The 22,715-nt window shown below is 45.1% G+C and overlaps 1 protein-coding gene across 5 annotated transcripts in view; it reads right to left on the bottom strand.

Annotated features, from left to right (window-relative positions):
- Nucleotides 1–22,715, bottom strand: part of LOC140396542 (transcription factor EC-like) — a 150,437-nt gene that overhangs the window by 30,519 nt on the left and 97,203 nt on the right. For 3 of the 5 annotated variants that reach the window (XM_072485270.1, XM_072485271.1, XM_072485272.1), the window contains exon 3: nt 16,096–16,194. In XM_072485270.1, coding sequence (XP_072341371.1) covers nt 16,096–16,194 — 99 coding nt within the window. Of the gene's footprint in view, nt 1–6,143; nt 6,299–16,095; nt 16,195–22,715 lie in introns of those variants that run through there. The other 2 variants (XM_072485273.1, XM_072485274.1) reach the window with 1 other exon arrangement.

Here is a 22,715-nt window from a genome sequence, read left to right as displayed (position 1 = left end):
TGCTTTCCGTGGACTACACAGGTATCCACCAGACCTAGGTGCTTTAGCTGCACCACATCACCTGCCCGGCCATCTTGATTTTGTTTGTATTCAACTAATTAGGCTTCAAGGTTAGAAAATCGCTCCATGATCATCCATAGTTATATATGTGTATCTGGAAAATTCATCCAAAACTGGTTGTAGCAACTCACCAAACCATGCCAATTCATGTTGTGTAGAACCAGTCATAGATAGGCTAGGGCATAAAGTGACATCACTTTTGTGTGGCCTGGACAACCCATACATTTAGGAATGCAGTGTATTGTGAGGATGAATCCTATCATATGTGTATCACCCAGCAGTTTATTGTGCTTACATGCAACACTGTGAAAGATCCCTTCGCATTTGCAAGGACCATACAGGACTTGCATATCGACAGAGATGTCGTGCCCATGTGCTCATTTGACTATTGCTAGCTTATTCACCGATATTCCGCACAAGGAAGTCATACATATTTACACTGCAGCACTACATCATGGCAATCTAGACCCACCACCATTTTGCGGATCAGTATTTATTGAACTCGTGAACTCATGAACTCAGAAACTCACTCAGTTAAGTTCAGTTTAAATGATGCCAAATATGTCCAAACAGATCGCGTTGCCATGATATCCTCTCCAAGCCCAGCTCTTGCAAATATATTTGTTCAGTTCGACAAGAAGCACGTCCTTGATGGAATCATACCTAACCTCCTATCCCTTGCATTTTTCCGATTTGTAGGTGATATATCTCATTGAGAATTCTGCCCTGCTGCCAGCCGACCTTCGTTGGTCAATACCCATGTTCGGATTCCGACAGGGTCCACATGCGATAAGATTGGCCTTATTTACAACGTAAATACGACCAAGCCATTTGCTCACTGCGCAAGTTTGATGTTGAAATAAGACATCAAAGCCACTCTGTGAGACAATGGCTACCCTGATCGAACCACCATTGCTCGTTGTATTTCATATAAACTCATGAATGGGCCACTTTCGGTCCTGCAGAGTGCCCAGTCTACCTCAGCTAAAGGTAAGGTATCTCAAAAAACTAAGCAACAGGTAAAGCTAGCTGTTTCAAGCTGCTACTATGCAGTGACAACATGAGCGGTATTTTCCAACAACAAGATGCTGCAGTCAAGCCATAAAGGCATTCTGCCGAGAACACATGAGTCGTGCAGCATATGAAATTCAATGCCGGTATGTAGGCCGCACATTCCAAAGACTGGCGGATCGTATTAAACAGCACGTCCCTTCCCCTGTTCTCAATGGGCAAGTTACTGACCATACCCAATCTACCCGTGCTTGTGAAACTCAAAACTCTAGGCGGGATTTTCCTCAACAAGCCGTCACATCTTTCACGGTAGTGAAGGTGGCCCGTCAGTGGCCAGTGACTGGATCTTCTAGTCCCACCATTGTTAACAGGGTTTCCCATTGAACGTGAAACCCACAGCGGGATCTCAAATGGCTGGGATGTTCCAGCCACAATGTCCAACATTAGGTGTTACTCAGCAATTGCACAGCGCTTGCTAAACAATCCGGATAGTGCTAAAAATTACACTGACAACCAATGTAAGATTATCAGTCGGGCTCACAGTATGGCTCACTTACATAGCTAGAAGCTACATATATTCACACACACAGCCCTGTTCTCTGCAGACAGAAAAAACATGTACACACATTGCACCTGCTTCAACTGAACAAAATAGGTAATGGTTCATTCCCCAGGGCAACGCCTTAACCAATCAGAATCCATCTGCCTGCTTTGAATTTAAACAAAGCTTGGCAGTTAACTGTCAGTTATCAGTTCAACTGGTGCATTCTCCATGACTCTTCCTGAAGAGTCCACTTGTCAACCAATCAACACTTCCATCTCATTGAGTATATATTGTTAATAAAAACAGAAACTGCTGGATAAACGAGGCAGATCTGGCAGCATCTGTGGGGAGAGAAACAAAGTTAAGGTTTTGAGTCTGCCTGCCTCTTCAGAACAGTGTAAATGTTTAAACTCTTGAAAGATGCTTTTAAGGACACCCCAAAAATGTTTTATTGTCCTGCTTGGTGTCTCCTGGTCAAGTTCCAAGTAGAGTGATAGCATTGCGGGGTCTGGTGTCAGGCACAAAAATGATGTGGCCTACCTAATGGAGCTGTCTTTGAGTGATTAATGAGAAGATACAACTGCTGGACTGCCTTTCCTGCTATCAGATTTGAAGGATATTGCAAAGGCAGCGCTGGTCTTAATGCTCCAATGCAATCACTCCATCTTGTCCAAGTCTCCAAAGCATATATGATTGCAGGGATCACTTAGAATCTACAGTGCAGACAGAGGCCGTTCGGCCCATCAAGTCTGCACTGATCATCTGAAAGAGCACTGTACTCAAGCCCACATCCCCACCCTATCCCCGTAACCCAGTAAGTAGTCCCACCTATCTTTTTGGACACTAAGGGACAATTTAGCATAGGCATTACACCTAACCTGCACATCTTTGGACTGTGGGAGGAATCCGGATCTCCCGGAGGAAACTCACGCCGACATGGCAATAACGTACAAACGCCACACAGACAGGCTTCAATTGAACCCGGGTGCCTGGTGCTGTGAGGCAGCAGTGCTAACCACTGTGCCACCATGCCGCTCAGTAAACCACGACCTTAGCGGGTTTGAGATCCTGGCCCTCAAAAATGCTTTTCCTCAGTCGGTCAAAATCAGAGCTGGCATGTTGGAGATGACGATGAAACTCATTATCTGTGCCAGCACCTGTCTTCATCGAGAGGACGCTCCCAAGATCTGGAAAAGGGCCCACATTTTTCCAGAATTTTGCAGTTGATCTATCTTGTTGGGGAGAAGTTTCTTGCTGTGAGAATTGTTTGAAAGAGGACCTCAGTTTTCCAAGTGGTTTAGTGGAAGGCCCATAAAAGGAGTTAATAATGACGTGGAACTTCAGCTCCTGTGTGAGCGCACACACAAGCATCATCTGAATACTGAAGCTTGATGATTGAGGTTAGCGTGAATTGAATGTTGTGTCAGTCGGATAGTTCTCTGCCTCCTCATACCAATGAGGAGTTGGCTAGAGAGGTGCAGTCTTGCAGCAAGGAAGATATCGGAAAAGGTTGCTGCATTCACATAGCCTTGTGTGGCCCCCAAGTAGATAGTAATCAGGAAAGGAAACACTCATTTTCCTCTCCTCTGCAGCATCTCAGCTAATTCAATATAAGCCATTAACAAAGATATCCAGGTAGATATGGATGAGTGCAATTCTATAGACTCCAAATTATTTCTAAATTTTCATGCAACCCATTGGTAAATTATGTAGCCACTATGAGTTAGTGATATAACAAGATATAAAGAATATTTGGAGGAATTTCTAGCCACTCGAGGTGTATTTATTTATGAGTTATCAAGGCAGTTTTACTGCATGGCTTCAAAGAGAGTAAGGAAAGATCTTGAATTCAAGTGGCAGCTTCACAATCTCAGGCCTACCCAAAGTGATTTACGCCTGATGGAACACTTTCGAAGTGTAGTCACTGCAATTTGCGGAGGGCATATTTTCACAGACAGCATTAAATTCATAAGTTCAGAATAAGGGCAGAAGTAAGCCATTCGGCTCACCGAGTCTGCTCTACCATTCTATCATGGCTAATATGTCATTTAAATAAATGAGCAAATAATCTGTTTTGGTGATGTTGGTTGAGGGATAAAATGTTAGTTGGGACACTAGGAGAAATCGTCTGCTCTTTTTCGAATGGTGCCACAAAGATTAACATCTGATCTGAAAGATGGCATTTCCAACAGTGCAGCACTCCCTCAGTGCTGCAGTGGAGTGCCAACCTATTTGATCAAATCTCTAGGCTGGGGCTTGTATCCACAGGCTCAGAGTTCGAGGTCGGAGGGTTACCACTGAGACCAGGTTGACAAGGTTAAGAATTCTGTTTTGGGAAGAATGGGGAGAATAGATTTTATATCAACAATGGTGTGGAATGGGCAGCACGGTGGCACAGTGGGTTAGCACTGCTGCCTCACGGCGCCAAGGTCCCAGGTTCGATCCCGGCCCTGGGTCACTGTCCATGTGGAGTTTTCACATTCTCCCCGTGTTTGCGTGGGTTTCGCCCCCACAACCCAAAGATGTGCAGGGTAGGTGGATTGGCCATGCTAAATTGCCCCTTAATTGGAAAAAAATGAATTGGGTACTCTCAAAGGTGTGGAATTAAGTTCCTGAACATATTTCCTTTATTTGAAGTCACGCATAAAAAAAACCTTGCACTTAACCCAGCACCTATGTCCCAAAGCACAGCCAGCTTCTGAAGTTACTTTCTGAAAGGCAGACACTGTTACATTGCAGGAAATGCAGCATGAAAATTACACACAATGAGCTTCCACAAACAGCAATGACTTAATGACCAATAAGTCATTTCAAAGTTGGCTGAACAGCAAATACTGGGCAGCACGAGGGAGAACTCCCCTGCTGGGGGTGCTTTTAAACTTGCACTTTCTCTCAAATATTTTGACTTATCCAGCTTCTAATGTTTATCTTTAACTTATGAAAGCTCCCGAGAAATGTTGCAATGCCTGTCCATTATTTCCACATTGAGTAGATCGTTCCACCATTTCCAATACGTATGGCTGGCATGACACCAGGAATTTGCTGAGAAAGGGACTTGGATTGAAGTGTCAAACTCCATTCAACGTTAAACTGTGCGTTTAACCCCATGTAAAATATTCAAATCACAAAAGGTAATGGATGGATTTAGCAGCTGTACCAAATTAACTTTGTAGCAATACTGCAGACTGTGCAGCTTTGAAAGGTAGCCTCCCCCACTGAACAATGTCACATTACAGTTTTAAAGACAGCTATTCTACATGTAAAAATAATGTTAAATTTTAGGTATTTAAGTTTGGACAGCATGGTAGCACAGTGGTTAGCACAGTTGCTTCACAGCTCCAGGGTCCCAGGTTCGATTCCCGGCTTGGATAATTGTCTGTGTGGAGTCTTCACGTTCTCCCCGTGTGTGCGTGGGTTTCCTCCGGGTGCTCCGGTTTCCTGCCACAGTCCAAAGATGTGCAGGTGAGGTGGACTGGCTGTGATAAATTGCCGTGTCCAACAAAGGTTCGGTGGGGTTACAGCGATAGGGTGGATGCGTGGGCTTAAGTGGGGTGCTCTTTCCATGGGCCGGTGCAGACTCGATGGGCCGAATGGCCTTCTTCTGCACTGTAAATTCTATGATTCTATGATTCTAATACTTTGAGAAACCTGCACAAGGGACAAAATATTGCAGCGGCACTCTTAAATATGAATGCTTATTTTGAAAGATAAGTTCAATGCTCTTGCTGTCAATCGTTTTTACTTTGTCTTCAGAGAATTCTCAGGATTGAACTGCCTTGTAAAATACCAAAAATGAGAATTCAACCACTTTCTCATTCTATGTTATAGTCAGCGATTAAATCAGTGCAAAGCTACGAATAATTACATCACACAAGTCGTGACGTTTGTGCTCTGGCATTTTCATCATGGTTACTTTATAATCTATTGATAACCTTTGAAAGTTGAAAGGCCTCACAGGAGACCAAAAAAACCCATCTAAACTGCGTTTGAAAAACTGCATGGTGCTTACACATTGACCAAAAATATCGCATAGTTATTTATCTGCAACACCCTGCACTTCATTACCGTCAATATTATGGCAATTCTGCTGCCCGATGTCCTTTTCAAAAGGCAAGTGACATTCTTCAAGCACGCTTCATCATAGACTCATTTTCAAGGTAGCTTTTGAAAATACAGTGAGTCCATTGCTGTGGGCTCAGGGAAAATAATCAGTAAATTCTTGCGACTAGATTAAAGAAGAAATATAGAAAGCTGCACAATTCCAAGAATGTTTTAGATCTGCACTGCTACTTGAATAAGCAACACCATTGCAAGTTGGCTGCTTATTTAGCCCTGATGCACTAATGCTGCTGCCCTTTCCGGAATCTGCATTCAGTACAGTGATTCTGTCCTGAGGTAATAATGTACTCCATTAAAGTTTACTCAGGTAAGATATTTTAACTTTGCATGCATTTCTCAATAAAATATCTCCAAAATTCACTGACTATTACGAGTCCAAACAGGAAGGGGAAAAAAATCGATTTCTTACCAGTTTTATTTTCTGTGACTCTATTAGCTCCACAATTGCAATTGTTTTGTTTTTCTCCTTCATTTTATCTTTCCTTCCTCCTGGGAGAGGTAGCGTGAGCAGCGGTTTGCGTACATATGCTGAACATCAATTCACATAAGCAAGCGAACTCTGACACCCTGGACTTTAACACTTGGGAGAATTTTTTAGGAGCAAAATCGTTCTCCTGCAGGCCGCTCAGCTCTTTGATGTTACGCCAAGCAGTGGAATTGTTAATGTTTGCCGGCTTGCAAGAAACTATTTAAACAGAAGTTAAACAGCGGCGTAGAAAATCGATAAAGATGAGTTTCGCGATCTGATATTTGAAAGGAATACCCCGAGTTGGCTAGAAAGAGGTTTTACTTCATGAGTAATAGATTCAGCAGAGTGGGCACCAGCAGCACCTTTAGCTGTGATATTCTTAACACCTGGGAATAATGCATGAGTACCGTGCGTCATAGATAATGGGCGCCACGGTAGCACTGTGGGTTAGGGCTATTGCTTCACAGCAGCAGGGTCCCAGGTTCGAATCCCACTCGGGTCACTGTCTGTGCGGAGTCTGCACGTTCTCCCCATGTCTGCGTGGGGTACCTCATGGTGCTGCGGTTTCCTCCCACAAGTCCCGAAAGACGTGCTTGTTAGATGAATTGGACATTCTGAATTCTCCCTGTCTGTACACGAACAGGTGCCGTAATGTGGCGACGAGGGGATTTTCACAGTAACTTCATTGCCGTGTTAATGTAAGCTTAATGTAGGCTTGGGCTGGTATAGCAGAGTGGGCTAAACAGCTGGCTTGAAATGCAGAGCAAGGCCAACAGCAGGGGTTCAATTCCCGTACCAGCCTCCCCGAACAGGCGCCGGAATGTGGCGACTAGGGGCTTTTCACAGTAACTTCATTGAAGCCTACTTGTGACAATAAGCGATTATTATTGTGACAATAATAAAGATTATTATTATGTGCACCAAAATAGTGGCAAGGTTTGCCTAACTTAATGATACTGTTCAAGTTCAATTCACTTTTAACACATTGTTTTTTTTTCATTCATTACAACTGACCAAATAATAATAGTTTCTCGGTTTTTGGAATTGTGTATTGTTCGATAAGCAATAGATTCACTGCACCATTTAAAGTCATCAATTTGTTCAATATGAAGAACAATGGCCAAAATTAGTATTTCTGTTGTGCCCATTTTTCCACTTTTATTGGGTGCAAAACACAGCCTGGATCATGATTATGTATTTCCAGCATTTTCAGTTTTTAATTATTATTATACATATAGTTGTTTGCGCGTGCAGAATTTGAGTACTGCCGAAACAACAGACCTCATTTTGTTGGAGCATTTTGTCTTGCACTGCTACAATCCCAGACCAGATCCCAAGAGTGGCTAGGATGCTGGAGAGAAACCCCAACGTTATATTTTAACTTTGTAAGACTGTGAGGGAAGGACACCTCGCTCCAGGAGCGATTGCACAAAGAAATAAGGACATGGTATATTAGAACAAACTTTATTCCTAACACGGTATAAAATATCTTTAACATCCCAACAGAAAATAACTTACAATTACCCCTTAAACAATGCTAATGAATGCAGTGACACAGTAACCCTTAACTGCTATCTTTATTCACAATCAAACAAAAAAAAAATCTCAGCTCTGAATCCACCGGTAAAATACATTTTGCACTCAGCAATACTGCCTTACGTAGATGTTCTTTGTGGAAGAGATATCTTTGGGCACTGCTTTTAAAGGAAATATCTGAATCCTGTCAGACCCATGCAGAAACTCTGGCTGTATTTCTTCAGAAGCTACGTCAGCTGGTTTGTTCACCTTTCCAGCCACACTGCTAATGTGTCTACAGACATATCTTTTAACTGAACTGCAGTGACAGCATATCTTAACTTCTGCCCACATCTTCATCTAAAACTCCACTGACCAGCTATTCTGCAAAATGCCTGATACCTTAGCTCCACCCAATAACTACATCACCTCACCAAGCTGAAATCTAATTAATTCCACAGGGAACTACCCCCCCCCCCCTAATCCAAACAAAACGGTATTATCCCAAGTCTTTTATGATGCCTTCATTTCACCCCTGGCTTCCAACCTTTCAAACCAGGATTTTTAAAAACATGACTGCAGCAGTCATACACACACTAACCCAGGCTTTTAACCCTTACTTCACCAAATGCCTAAAATACAATTTATCTGAAATTCCAACATTCATCACAGCACCCTCAGGATATTTTGCGAGAATACTAGCATCAGGGGAAACAACAAATTTACACTGTATTAGAAGAAAGTGCTGATTGGTTGACAAATAGATTTGTATTGGTAGAGGTGTTGCCACAGAGAATGCACCAGTTGATGGTGGCTGACAGTTAACTGTCAAGCATTGTTTAAAATTTAAACCAGGCAGCTTGATTCTGATTGGTCATGGCATTGCCCTGGCTTGGTATTCCTGTGAAGCTCTTTCAGCAACATTATCATACAGATAGGTTTACGCCTGAATATTCTGTATAAAATGGAAGGCAGACTAATGGACCTGTTTTCACTCTACTCACAGTATCCACAAATGTCCTTCTTACTCCCTCTGCACTCTGTGATTAATAATATTTATTCTCGAGGATTAAGTTGCTTTGAACAATTCCAGACTGAATTTGACTTCCATTCCATTTCATTTTAAAGGCATTAGTTTTGCTTAAAATATCTCTTGTGGGGAAGGCACCTTATTCAATCAAGGATGCCCCAATCAAGGAGGGGTGTGGGGGTGTGGAAGGCTGAAGGGCCAATAAGAGGCCATTCAGCGATGACACATTGGAAGCCCCACCATCATTGAAAGATGTCAATTCCTGCAGAAAGAGAGAGAGGGTGCATCAAGGAATGTTCCGGATGGTGGGGGAGTCCAGAACTAGGGGTCTTAGTTTGAGGATAAGGGGCAATCCCTTTAGTACTGAGGGGGGGGGAGAAATGTCTTCACCTAGAGAGTGGTGAATCTGTGGAATTCACTACCACATGAAGTAGTTGAGGCCAAAGCGTTGTGTAATTTCAAGAAGGAATTAGATACAGCTCTTGGGGCTAAAGGGATGAAGGGAAATGGGTGGAAGGTGAGATCAGAGTATTGAACTTGATGTTCAGCCATGATCATAATGAATGGTGGAGTAGGCTCGAAGGGCCGAGTGGCCTCCTCCTCGCTATGTTACTATGTCACAATGGATGTCCCTCTGTAGACCAATCCAAAAAATATTTATAAACTGCCACAGCTATAGCCCTTGATTGTCGAGGGGCAACTCCTTGATTAGACAGACAGCAGCCATAGCTGTGGCCATGACAGGTGTGGGGCGGGTCAGTGGCGGAGTGAAGTGCCACTCCCACCCCACCTCCATTGATCTCTCACCTGGAGGCTATCTCCTTTCATTGGCCGTGTTTTTACTGCAGTGTGAGGCGGACCAGTCAACCGAACCAAGGCCGTAATAGAGATAAGGGCAGTTACTCTCACCTCACCTCTTAAGGACAGCTCTTTTGTCCGGCTTCAGCCCAAGGATGCAATGAGATCAGGATTTGAGAGGCCGTAGTGGAATCCAAACTTAGCATCAGTGAGTGGGTTATCGCTGAGTCACTGCCGCCTGACACAGCAGGAGTAGGCCATACAGTCCCTCAAGCCTGCTTCGTGATTTAATAAGATCATGGCTAATCTGAATGTAACCTCAACCCCACATTCTCACCTACCCCTGATACCCATTCATTCATTTGAATCGATCCAGCTCAGCCTTAAAAATATTCTTTGACGAAGAGAGTTCCTAAGACTCACTACTCTCTGAGATAAAACCTTTCTTCTCATCTCCATTTTAAATGGACGACCCCTTATTTTTGAACCCCTAGTTCCAGATTTTCCTCCAGAAGGGAACAGCCGCTCCAAAGTGACCCTGTCAAGTCCCCTCGGGATCTAATATATTACAATCAAGCTGCCTCTTACTCTGCGAAACTCCAGTGGATACGACTCTAGTCTGTCCATCCTTTCCTCATAAGACAACGCTGCCATTCCATTTACTGGTCTCGTAAACCCCTGAACTGCCCCCAACACATTTACTTCCTTCCAGAAATAAGGAGACGATAGCACTGTCAATGGCTTCATTATTGAGAGTAGATAGATGGGGCGATAATTGGCCTGGTTTAATTTGTCTTGCTTTTAGTCGTAAGGATGTATCTGGGTAATACTCTACATTACCAGGTAGATGCCGATGTTGTAGCTGTACTTGAACAGCTTGGCTAGGGGCCCGTCAATTTCTGGAGCAAAAGTCTTCAGTACTACTGCCCAGAGCCTTTGCAGTATCCAGTGCCTTTAGCCATTGCTTGATATCATGTGGAATGAATCAGATTGGCTGAAGACTGGCATCTGATGTTTGGGACCTCAGGAAGGGACCGAGATGGATCATCCACTCGGCACTTCTGACTGAAGAATGTTGCCAAAGCTTCAGCCTTATCATAGAATCATAGAATTTACAGGGCGTAAGGACCGAAGCCCACACCTCCACCCTATCCCCATAACACAGTAACTCCACCTAACCTTTTTTATTTTGGACACTTAGAGCAATTTCGAATGGTCAATCCACTTAACCTGCACATCTTTGGACTGTGGGAGGAAACCGGAGCACCCGGAGGAAACCCACGCAGACACGGGGAGGATGTGTAGACTCCGTACAGACAGTGACCCCAGCAAGAATCGAACCTGGGACCCTGGCGCTGTGAAGCAACAGTGCTAACCACTGTGCTACCATGGCGCCCATCTTTTGCATTGATGTGCTGGGCTTCCCCATCATTGAGGTTGGGGATATTTTTGGAGCCTCCTCCTCTAATTAGTTGTTTAATTATCCACTACCATTCGCAACTGGATGCGAGGTTAAATCTGATCCGTCAGTTGTGGGAAAGCTTAGCTCTGTCTATTACGTGCTGAAATGTCCCTGTGTTGTAGCTTCACAAGGTTGACACCTCATTTTTAGGTTTGGCTTGTGTTGTTGCTGCCTCGCCCTCCTGCACGTTTCATTGAACTAGGTTTGGTCACCCTACTTGATGGTAATGGCACAGTGGAGACACGCCAAGCCATGAAGTCACAGATTGTGATTGAGTACAATTCTGATGTTGCTGATGGCTCGCAGCACCTCATGGACGCCCAATTGTGAGTTGCTAGATCTGGTCCAAATCTATCTCAATTACCACATTGGTAGTGCCCCACAGCCCTTAATGTGAAGACAGGACTCCATCTCCCCAAGAACTGCGTGGTGGTAACTGCTCCCCAAACCAGTTCCTTATATTCTTGGTTGGCGGAGGCATTATTTTTTTCAATTCCCAAGTGCTTCCAATTACTAATGATCCCTCTGGACAACCTTGACAAGCAGCAATGGCTTCTGAATATTTTTGAGTGCTTTCAGGTGTGATCATGATAAAGTAACTTTTTTTACGTGAATAGACATTCGTTCCAAATTATGAAGTCCGATCATCATTGAATGTTCACTAATTTTTCTAAACACTGAAGAACACCAGAATGTTTCTGGTAGGGCATGTCCACCTGTGACAGGTAGATTGGCAAAGACAAGGTCAAGTACTTTTTTCCCTCTTGTTGATTTCCACACCACCTGCCGTAGGCCCAGTCTAGAAGTTCTGTCTTTCAGAGATTGGCCAGCAGTGGTGTTACCAAGTCACTCTTGGTGATGGAAATTCCAGAGTATATTCCGTGATCTCTTGATCCTCTGTTCTTCCTCTAAGTGGTGTTCAGAACGGAAGAGTTCTGATTCATCAACTGAATGAGGTAAGTGGTAATTGTGATCATAAACGCGACAATAACTCATAAGGAATGGTGCAAACACATTGTGGGTACATTTATTGAGACTCGGCACATGGGAACATATCATAGAATCCCTACAGTGCATAACAAGGCTATTTGGCCCATTGAGTCTGCACTGACCCTCTGGAGGAGCACATCACCCAGGCCCACACTCTCACCCTAATCCCAGAATCCCTGTAACTCCACCTAACCTTTTGGACACAAAGGAGTAATTTAGCATGGCCAATCCACCTAATCTGCACATCTTTGGACTTGGGAGAAAACTGGAGCAACCGAGAGAAACCAGGGCAGACACGGAAAGGAAGTGCAGACTCCACACAGTCTGTCACCCGAGGCCGGAATTGGAGATGTGAGGCAGCAGTGCTAACCACTGTGCCACGTGAAAAAAGGTTACTTTTTAACGCTCACACCTGAATATGAAGCTTTCAACAAAGCTTATGTGCTCTGTTGAAAACAAAAGTGAAACTAAACTGGATCGCATGACACACTTCCCTCCTAGTGATGCCATGCTCCTATCCCTTAATGGTATATTGCAACAGTTATCAGCAGGCGGTTTCCTCACTCATGTTTGGCCTGATGCCATGAGACCTCATGGGGTCCAGAGTTATTGTTAAGAGCACCCTTCCAATGGTATACCACTCAGCCACCACCTCTGGGGTGGGGGGGGAGGGGGGTTCTCATGTGGTGGGACATGAAATCCAGGAGGGGCGATGGTGTGTGGGAGACTGTCTGTAAGTTATGGTTCCCCGAGTATGATTACGTCAGGCTGTTCCTTGACTAGCTTATGGGTCATCTCCCAATTTTGGCACAAAGCTTGAGATGTTAGTCAGGAGGACTCTGTAAGATTGACCAGGCTGGGTGTGCCATTGTCGTTTTCTCCACATCCCATTCGGCATTGCATTTTGCAAAATGTGTGCAATTATTTTACACTGAACATATTTAGCTAAATAATGTGGATAAACATCACTGTATCTCATGCACTGAAAACTATTCAATGACAGTTTCCTGTTTCAGATTACTGAAGTCATTTTCTGTTTCCAATTACTGAAGTCATTTCCAATATGGTAATGAGACAGTAAGTTTGGGAAGAGGTATTCCTCTCCCTTTTGATAATACTTTGGTAATGATACCTACATGGACCAGAGAGCAGAAAACATCAGCCACAATTCTAAAGATTCAAGTTTGCCGACAGTATCATGCCCAATTGTCCATTCTCCATGTGTGATGTGCCAATGTGGTACCGACTGTTTAACCATGAAAAATCATTACTACCGAGCTTGTTTGCAGGGCTGTGCCTCAGGCCACAGCTGTTCTCCATCAAGGAATGGATATGTGGAGCTTCAAGGTAAGTGTTAACAGCTGTAATTCTTCTCACTGCCCCTGTCAGGCTACTCTCTAGCTTCCAGCAGGGGTCTTTTTTCTGGAGAGGGTGGGGCCTGGGGGGGGGGGGGGGGGGGGGTTGTCCCTCTAAGCAGGGGATCTCTTTGGGGGCCTCTTTGGTCAGGGGGTTCCTGTGGAGACTCCCTATTACAGACATCCCTAAGGAGGTCCACCTATTACAGGGGTCTGGTGGGGGGTCACCTTGTTACATGGGTCCCTGGGGGTTCTTCCTTTTACAGGGGTCCCTGTGAGGGCTCTTCTTGTTACAGGGATCTCTGTGGGGGGGTTCCCCTATTACAGGGGTCTCATTGAGGGGGGGGAGGCCAGGTCAGGATACCCCCGTACTTGGGGGTGGGGGACGGCACCCAGGTAATCCAGGTGTATAGGGGCTACTGTGCGGTGCTGGGTTGATGGGGGTTCGCGGGTGCTTTGCGGTGCACGGGGGCTGGCCAGCAGTGGTACCTCTTTATCGGGCTGCCTGCTCAAAATGGCCACCCGATATCAGGATTCCCTTGGAAATCCTCATATTCCACGCCAAGCATTAAGTTGCATAGCAATGAATACGGAATTGCCTGCCGATTTGCGCTCCTAGGGGCAACGTAAACAGTTGCAATTCAACTCCAGCGGGAGAAAAAAAGTCTCCAAACGGACAATCCAACCCGATATCTTTTTTTAAAATAAGGAGACCAAAACTATACACAGTAACGGTCACAGAATCTATTGTCACCTTATTGTTGCAGAACATGCATGAACCATAGACGGTGGCAACATTCCAGTGAGCAGACAGAATCCCTCAACACTTACAGGAATGATGGGTTAAAAACCTGTAGTGACATTTAAAAATAAATAAATAAGATGCCTGTCTGGAGTCATCAAATTAGAGGACAAACATGCTCTTCTGGGCAGGGTTTTTTTGAGTAGACTTTTACATTATACTTTCATAGCGAACTCTCCTAAGCGATCTTAGCAGCACTGTGAGGTTGAAAGGTTGAAATCTGTAAACTGAGCTTTTGAATAGAAGGTGACTCTAATGTTGATGATGTCCAACAGCTTGTTGAATTCAACTCCCCCCTTTTTCTCCTTCCAGTGGAACACCAAACATAGGCCGCCTGTCACATTGAAACAGGATCAAATATTCAGTTTACATGGGAGCAGGAAGGGGTTATGTGGCATGGACAGCTCTGCAAACACTCACAGAGGAAGCTGAATCCTCCGCTGAAATTAATATTAAAATTACAGTTGCTTATCTTTAACACTTCTTGTGGAAATTTAGAAACAGGCACAAAATCACAGTGATTTAGTCTTCTCCAGTAAGCACAATAATTTGATATGATGTAGTTCTGGTGCTTTTTAAAGCAACTAATCAGCAACAGTTTATAAAAATGCTTCAACCTAAATGTTAAACAACAATTTCAAGACCTCCATGAGTAAGTGGAACCACTCCAGCACTGAAAGAGGCCATTCTGCTCATCATGGACTAGCTTCTCAAACAAAAACAGAAAATACTGGACAACCTCAGCAGGTCTGACAGCATCTGTGGACAGAGAAGGGAGCTAACGTTTAGGAGGGACTTCTTAGGAGGAACTTCTTCACCCAAAGGGTTGTGAATCTATGCAATTCCTTGCCCAGTGAAGCAGTTGAGGCTCCTTCATTCAATGTTTTCAAGATAAAGATAGATCGTTTTTTGAAGAATAAAGGGATTAAGGGTTATGGTGTTCGGGCGGGGAAGTGGAGCTGAGTCCACAAAAGATCAGCCATGATCTCATTGAATGGTGGAGCAGGCTGGAGGGGCCAGATGGCCTACTCCTGCTCCTAGTTCTTATGTTCTTATGTTTCAAGATTGGATGACTCTTTGTCAAAACTAGAGAAAACCACAAATAGGGTCAGATTTATACCATTGTGGGGGGGAGTGGGGGGGCATGGTGCGGTGAGGCTGGATAGGTGGCCAAGGAGGGTAGAGATTGACAAAGATGTCCTGGACAGAAAGACAAAAGGAATATAAATGGGAGTGATTAAGGCTAACAAGGGGGCTGATAGTGGCACATAAAGAGATTAGAATGTGTGAATGGCAGAACCAAGGTTAACAGTGCGTCAAAAGGCACAGGAAACAAATGGCCCAAGTGGGGTGGGCGAAGGAGGGAACAATGGGGAGGAGAAAACAGATCTATGGAAGAAACAAAGATAAATTGATAGAATTAACGATGAGATGAAGGTGGAGGAGAGAGTTCACAGTCTGAAGCTGTTGAACTCAACGTTAAGTCCGAAAGGCGGTAACGTGCCTCATCGGAAGGTGAAGTGCTGTTTTTGTAGTTTGCATGGGCTTCACTGGGGAACATTGCAGCAGGCCAAGGACGGACATGTGGACGTGAGGGCAGGCTGGTGAGTGGAATGGCAAGTGACAGGAAGGTCTGGATCCTGTTTACGAATGGACTGAAGGTCACCCAGTCTGCGTTTAGTCTCTCCATTGAAGAGCAGACCGCATTGAAATAGCTTCTCCATCTGTTCACGATCACTTGAATTACTTGTCCTGCTTTCAAGAAAGAATGCTATGAATGCAAGGAAAAAAAATGTCACCCACTTTAAGAGGTATAGAAGGAAGAACAAACATTTGGAGGAGACCCAACATCAGATCCTTAGTCCTCCCCATGGCCCTCCCCTGCGCCCCAAAATCTACTGGCTGCTAAAGATGCCCCGCTTTCCTCTATTAGTACTTACTGTGTTATTGATGAGAGAATGTGGCTCCATACAACCGAGAGAATCTTCATTGAAGCAGCTGGATTCCAAACTGATTATATCATCGATAACATCATCCATCTAAAAACAACACGTGTTGTGCAGGTAAAAATGAAGTTTTCAGCATAACGTGCCCTCAATTTCATTGTAAATGACCATCGATAGGGAATGGGCCAGGAGTGTGATACATCACAAATCCTGAGTGAAGTCATGGCATTGCCCATGTCTTCATTGTAAGAAGTCTTACAACACTAGCTTAAACTCCAACAGGTTTGTTTCGAATCACTAGCTTTCGGAGCACTGCTCCTTTCTCAGGTGAATGAAGAGGTGGGTTCCAGAAACATATATATAGACAAAGTCAAAGATGCAAGTCGATACTTTGAATGCGAGTCTTTGCAGGCAATTAAGTCTTTACAGGTCCAGACCTGCATCTTTGACTTTGTCTATACAAAACACTTGTATTTTTAATCTGTTTTTGAATTTTGTATTTATAACATCCCCAGACAAGGGGATTGATTGCTCCAGGAGCACAAAGATAAGTGTAGCCCCCAACCCCTGGGGAGAGAGGGACATGCCGGGCACTGGCACAGGTTGGCACCATCAGGATGGCACAGTGCCCACCTGGCAGTGTCAACCTGTGCTGTGGGCAATGTCGGGGAGAAGTGCGTGTGGCGGGCCCTTGTGGAAGCCCCATGGGGGGAAGGGGGTTTCGAGTTACCATGTGGTTGGGGGGGGGGGGGGCGGGTGTGAGGGGGAACCTTCAGGTATGGAGGGAGCTGGCAATGCGGGGGGTGGGGGGGAATGGAAAGCCGGTGATACTTCTACAGTGGTGGATGGGGGGGGGGGAGGGAGAGCCCCCCGATGATTGCCAGTGGGGGAGCCCCTGAAACTAACATGGTAGGTGAGGGGTTTCCACTTCAGTGCTGATCAGGGCGCACTTCAAAGATGGCTCCCCGATCTCTGTGTAGCCGGCTCTGTCAGGCTCCAACCTGCCTGAGTGACAGCGTTAACCGTGGCCAGTCAGTTTCGTTTCTCAGAGAGGCTCAAGATCTGGAGAGAAAACTAGTTTGTGCAGCTGTAGCGGTACACGGCAGTGTTCAGTCTGAGCCTGATGCCTTGACAATATATGGTCAGGTTCCGCCAATTGTTTTGTGGTCACTAAGGTACAGCCACTGAATGAATGGATAGCCTCAGTTTGCAAGTTACGGTTAACTAACGTTGTACGGCTATTACCTTAATGTTATATCTTAAATGTTCCAATGTGTCTTGCATTACCAATCAACTGAAAGTCATAGAATCATGGAATTTACAGTGCAGAAGGAGGCCATTCAGCCCATCGAGTCTGCACCGGCCCTTGGAAAGAGCACCCCATTTAAGCCCACACTTCCAACTTATCCCCGTAACCCACTAATCCCACCTAAACATTTTTTTGGACGCTAAGGGGCAATTTAGCATGGCCAATCCACCTAACCTGCACATCTTTGGACTGTGGGAGAAACCGGAGCACCCGGAGGAAACCCATGCAGACACGGGGAGAACGTACAGACTCCACACACAGTGAGCCAAGCCGGGAATCGAACCTGGGGCCCCAGAGCTGTGAAGCAACTGTGCTAACCACTGTGCTGTCCCACTGTCCCTCTGTCTGTCCCATGTACATGGTCCTGATGTTCTAACTTGCCAATTGAAGAGTTGGCATCTTCTTTCTTCTTGTTTTTTTTTTCTTGGTGCGATGGATGCTGCCCACTTTGTTAAGCAGAGACTCTAAGCTCCATACACCCATTGAAGCAAATGGGGTGTGACGGGTCAGCATTTTACTAGACAAAGGCTGCCCAACCTGAGGTGGGCAATGGCTGACTAATGGGATGCATTGTCCCTTTCCAATGTCAGAGACATCCCACAGGATCCATTCTCTATGCCAGCCTGTGGTGAATGTATAATTACTGATAATTCACCAGTGCACTGTGTTATGTTATTAACCCTGTGAGCTCTACCTATGGGCCATTGTGTGACTTCACCCACAGGGGATATGTTGGGGCATGTACGGGCTCCGCCCCTGGCTCCACCCCCTTTACAGGAAGTATAAGAGCTGCTGACCTGCGGGGCCGCCTTCAGTGTTGTACCGGTCACAGGCAGGCTCAGTTCTAAGCTGATTAAAACCACGGTTTACTTCCCCACATGTCTTCGAGTGAATTGATGGTCGCATAACAGCCGAGTTCGGCTTATTACCCACAACCGCTGCTGTCTCCTGCATTGTGCTAACACTCTGAAGCGATACCGGAGTTTTGTCTCCAGGGTGTAAACTTGGGAACATTTTCTGGAGACCTTGGAATGCCTAGACATCAAGGTCCCTCTCTTGACCTCCCCAGTTGCATCCAAAGGAACACAAAGCATGACGTTTGACATCGGCTCGGTTGCAGGAGTTGCTGGAAATATGACATACTTAGACACCAGTGCGCCGTTGGATTGACAGAGCTTTTGTCAAGCTTTACTCCATTAACCTTCAACTCCCCTAATGTATCCACAAGGCACTGGGATGATTTGCTCATAGCTGGAAGTTTGGTTCACGTGTGCTTGGGCATGTACTTCGCAGTGGGCCTGCATGCTGCATGTCTGACGGCCTAGCAGTCTCTGTGTTCCTCTGAAACTTTAGCCTGGGCTGCAAGGAGCTCATGAAAAGCTGTTTGTTCGCTTTCCATGGACAAAGCTCCAGCTGCTGATGCTATACTGCCTGAACCCATGCAAAACTGGCAATCCTGCAGCATCTGCAAGTGGGTGGGAGCAGTGCCCCAGGGTATGTTCGATGCAAAGATGTGCGACCCTGGACAAGAACAGGGGCAACTGCAGTGATTGCAACAAGTATAAAGCTGCCTAATTGCGGAGCATCATGGGAAACATATGCTGCCTTTGGCAGACTGCTGATCTTGGCTGAAACACATGAATCTTGACTCCGTTGTAATTTCAGAACTGGACAATCTATGATTAACATGATCTGCTCAGTCTGGTAGCTGCAAGAGCAATGCCGTGAACAAAAGAGACCACTATATTTTGCCTTCATCGATCTCACCAAGTCTTTTAACCAAGTGAGCAGAGGTGGTCTATGTAAGCTGCTGGTGAAGGTTGGCTTCCTGCTGAAGCTGCCTCCGCTTTCCATAACCACATGATAGGTACTGCGACAGGGCAACATCGCAACCCTTTGAAATCCGCAGTGGAGGCAAACTGTTCTTGCACCAACACTCTTTTGCATATTCTTCTCTTTGCTGCTGTAATAGTCCCCGAGGTCATCTACAGGAGGTGACTACTTATATAACAGAACCAATGGTGAGAGACCTGATGCTGAAATCAACACATGGATTGCAAAAGCTGCAGCTGCTATGTCCAAGCTGAGTAAGAGAGAGTGGAACAACAGTAACCTGACTGAGAACACCACACTGTGGGACTAGCAAGCTTGATCCTCATAGTTGGACAAGACTTACAGGTCCTAAGTAGCTCCTCAATTGTTGACACACTTTGTAGAACACCCAAACCTAGCAAGGCATGTAGAAGTTGTGGCTTTTTGCATGCACTAAGGAAATGCCCAGCGCTCTGTCAATTCTGCATGGTATGTGGCAGAAAGGGCCAATGGTAGTGGCAGTGTATGAGCAATGGCTGAAGCAACTACGAAGAGCCACGCACTGATCCAAACAGACCATACACATCGTGTGTTGACAGGCATTCAGAAGATCCAACATCCTGTCCGAAACATATACATGATGTGACTGACAAACCAGAATATGACAAAGATATGCACGATGAGACAAAGAATGGTGAACACAGGTTTCACACCGTCAATTTCCATAAGACCATAAGACAAAGGAGCAGAATTCGGTCCATCGAGTCTGTTCCACCATTCTATCATGGCTGATTTGTTTCTCATCCCCATTCTCTTGCCTTCTGCCCATAACCCCTGATCCCCCTATTCATCAAGAACCTATCTATCTCTGTCTTAAAGACACTCAGTGATTCGACCTCCACAGCCTTCTGCGGCAAAGAGTTCCACGGATTCACCACCCTCTGGCTGAAGAAATTCCTCCACACCTCTGTTTTAAAGGATCGTCCCTTCAGTCTGAGGCCATGCCCTCGGGTTCTAGGTTTTCCGACAAGTGGAAACATTCTCTCCACCTCCACTCTATCTCGGCCCACTCGTGGAAAACAGAGATACCATCACACGATCTGAGGTGGTCGTCGAGATTCAAACTATCTTCTCCGAGATTGTTGGCAGCTCCTCGCCATTGGCCAAAATTGACACATGGGCAAGTGCCAAGATGCTGACCTTGCCAATTCTAAAAGACATGTATCAACAGACATGGAGGGCCAAGAGTGAAAGTCTGAGTACAACCGTTCACTCATTCCATGTGCAGGATCCGTGGTCCTGGAGTGCAAGTATGGTCAATCCTCCTGGGTGTGTTACAGACGTTCTACATTGTGGAGACTAAAGGCCCAGCAGTTGCAGGTCTACCAGCATGGTGGGACCTTGCACTCGCCAGAATCGCAATGGAATTAGTCAGCCATCACAAGGCAGATCAAACTCCAAAGTTAATCATCGCCTCTTTTCACAACCTAACATCAAAATATCTAGGATGTTTTGACAAAGTTGCAGTTTCAAGTGAGCTGCAACATCTTGCTTGCAGGAGAAGGCAAGTCCATCAATTCATCTGGCACATACTGTGCAACGCAAACTCCAGCAGCTACAAGAAGAAATGGCGAACGCCTCCACACTACAGAAACTGTGGAAAACCATCGCCGAAGGGTGGCCTGATTCAGTTCAGCATCTCCACGAACATGTGACCCCATTTTGGTCTTATCGGGATGAGCTAGGCATCTGCTGGGCCGTCATTTTCAAAGGCAGTACGAAATTTGGGTGAATTGGGAGTTCAGCATTTTGGTGCTTCAATGCAATATAATACCAACAGGCTTTTACTTGCAATTCTCCATGTTGTAAGTTGCCTATTTTGACGGTGCCACCCGAAAACGTGGCAAGCAGGAATTCTGCCCTTCTTCGCAGAGAGGATAGGATGTGGGATGGTTCAGCCTGGCCAATCTGCTGACCTGCCTCTTACCAAATGTTCATGTGCACCTTATCTGGGTCTCACAGGTTAGGCAGCTACCTACACTCCCAGCCGGGACATTGTCTCTGGCATTATGAAGTCCAAAGAAGACATTTTAAAATTCCATCTAAAAATGTACTCACAAATTGCATGTAGAGCGATAATTGAACATAACTTAAAAACACTCCTTGTGTGTCGATGACTTAAGAGGAAACTATTGGTGCGCAGAATGAAAATCCGACAAGCTGTGCAATGGGTGAGGTATCTCCACAAGGGAAAAGAACATTTGGAGAAAGTGTCACAAAAGACACCCTGACAGTGGCTCTAATGGGCAACTTGGGGAAAATCTCTCACTTGTCCTCTGACAGCACAAAATGCATGGGAAAGCGGTGAAGAAAATAAATCTAGTTGAAAAAAATGAACATTTAAAAAAATAAATTCTACACTTCAGCAAAGACTGTTTTGTCCTTAATCTGTGTCACAGAGGACTTTTTCTTTGACTATAATAAAAATAATGTAATTTTAATAAACTTTTACATCTGCATTTAGGAGCTAAAATGGCGGCCAATTGGTAGCAGTTAAAATAATGTGACTGACAATCTTCAAGGGGCAGCATGGTAGCATGATGGTTAACACAACTGCTTCACAGCTCCAGGGTCCCAGGTTCGATTCCCGGCTTGGGTCACTGACTGTGCGGAGTCTGCACGTTCTCCCCTTGTGTGCGTGGGTTTCGTCCGGGTGCTCCGGTTTCCTCCCACAGTCCAAAGATGTGCAGGTTAGGTGGATTGGCCATGATAAATTTCCCTTAGTGTCCAAAATTGCCCTTAGTGTTGGGTCGGGTTACTGGGTTATGGGGATAGGGTGGAGGCGTGGGCTTGGTTAGCGTGCTCTTTCAAAGAGCCGGTGCAGACTCGATGGGCCGAGTGGCCTCCTTCTGCACTGTAAATTCTATGATATAACATATGGCAAATTGCATTGAGTCTCCTTCCCTGATCTCACCATCTTGGATGTGTTCCTTGCACTCTGATGTTACTCATGAAAAGGTCAGCTTGACAGCCTGTGCATGTTGGAAACCATATCTTAACCGAATCTAATTTCAACTTAAAAGCTCATTTGTCAACGTATTTCCCATTTTTTTCTGTGCATTTGAAGTATAATCGGAAGGGTCACTTTCGTCATTATAATTCATGCAAGTGATGAATGGTTAGTGCCGGAAGACTTTCACCATGCACCTTCCTCGAAGTGAAAAGAGTCCAGTGATTTGCATAGACATTTCTGACAGTCAATGCAAAACCTCCTTCTGCAAGTTACTTAGCTGCAATGACTGTGTAGATTCCGTTACACTGTGCAAAATCTGCACTCTGAAAAATGCAGAACTAAGTAACAGAATTATATACTTTAGGTGGATTGACATCACTGTATTTTTAAACAAACAAAAAGTGCATTTGACCATCTGTAAATGAAGACCATACTACTCAAAAACGTGGCATTTCAGAATATATCCAGACTAATTTAGCA

This window comes from Scyliorhinus torazame, chromosome 19, assembly GCF_047496885.1.
Source record: "Scyliorhinus torazame isolate Kashiwa2021f chromosome 19, sScyTor2.1, whole genome shotgun sequence".
Taxonomy (NCBI): domain Eukaryota; kingdom Metazoa; phylum Chordata; class Chondrichthyes; order Carcharhiniformes; family Scyliorhinidae; genus Scyliorhinus; species Scyliorhinus torazame.
Note: the sequence above shows the minus strand (reverse complement) of the source record. Positions and strands in the feature narration are given on the sequence as shown.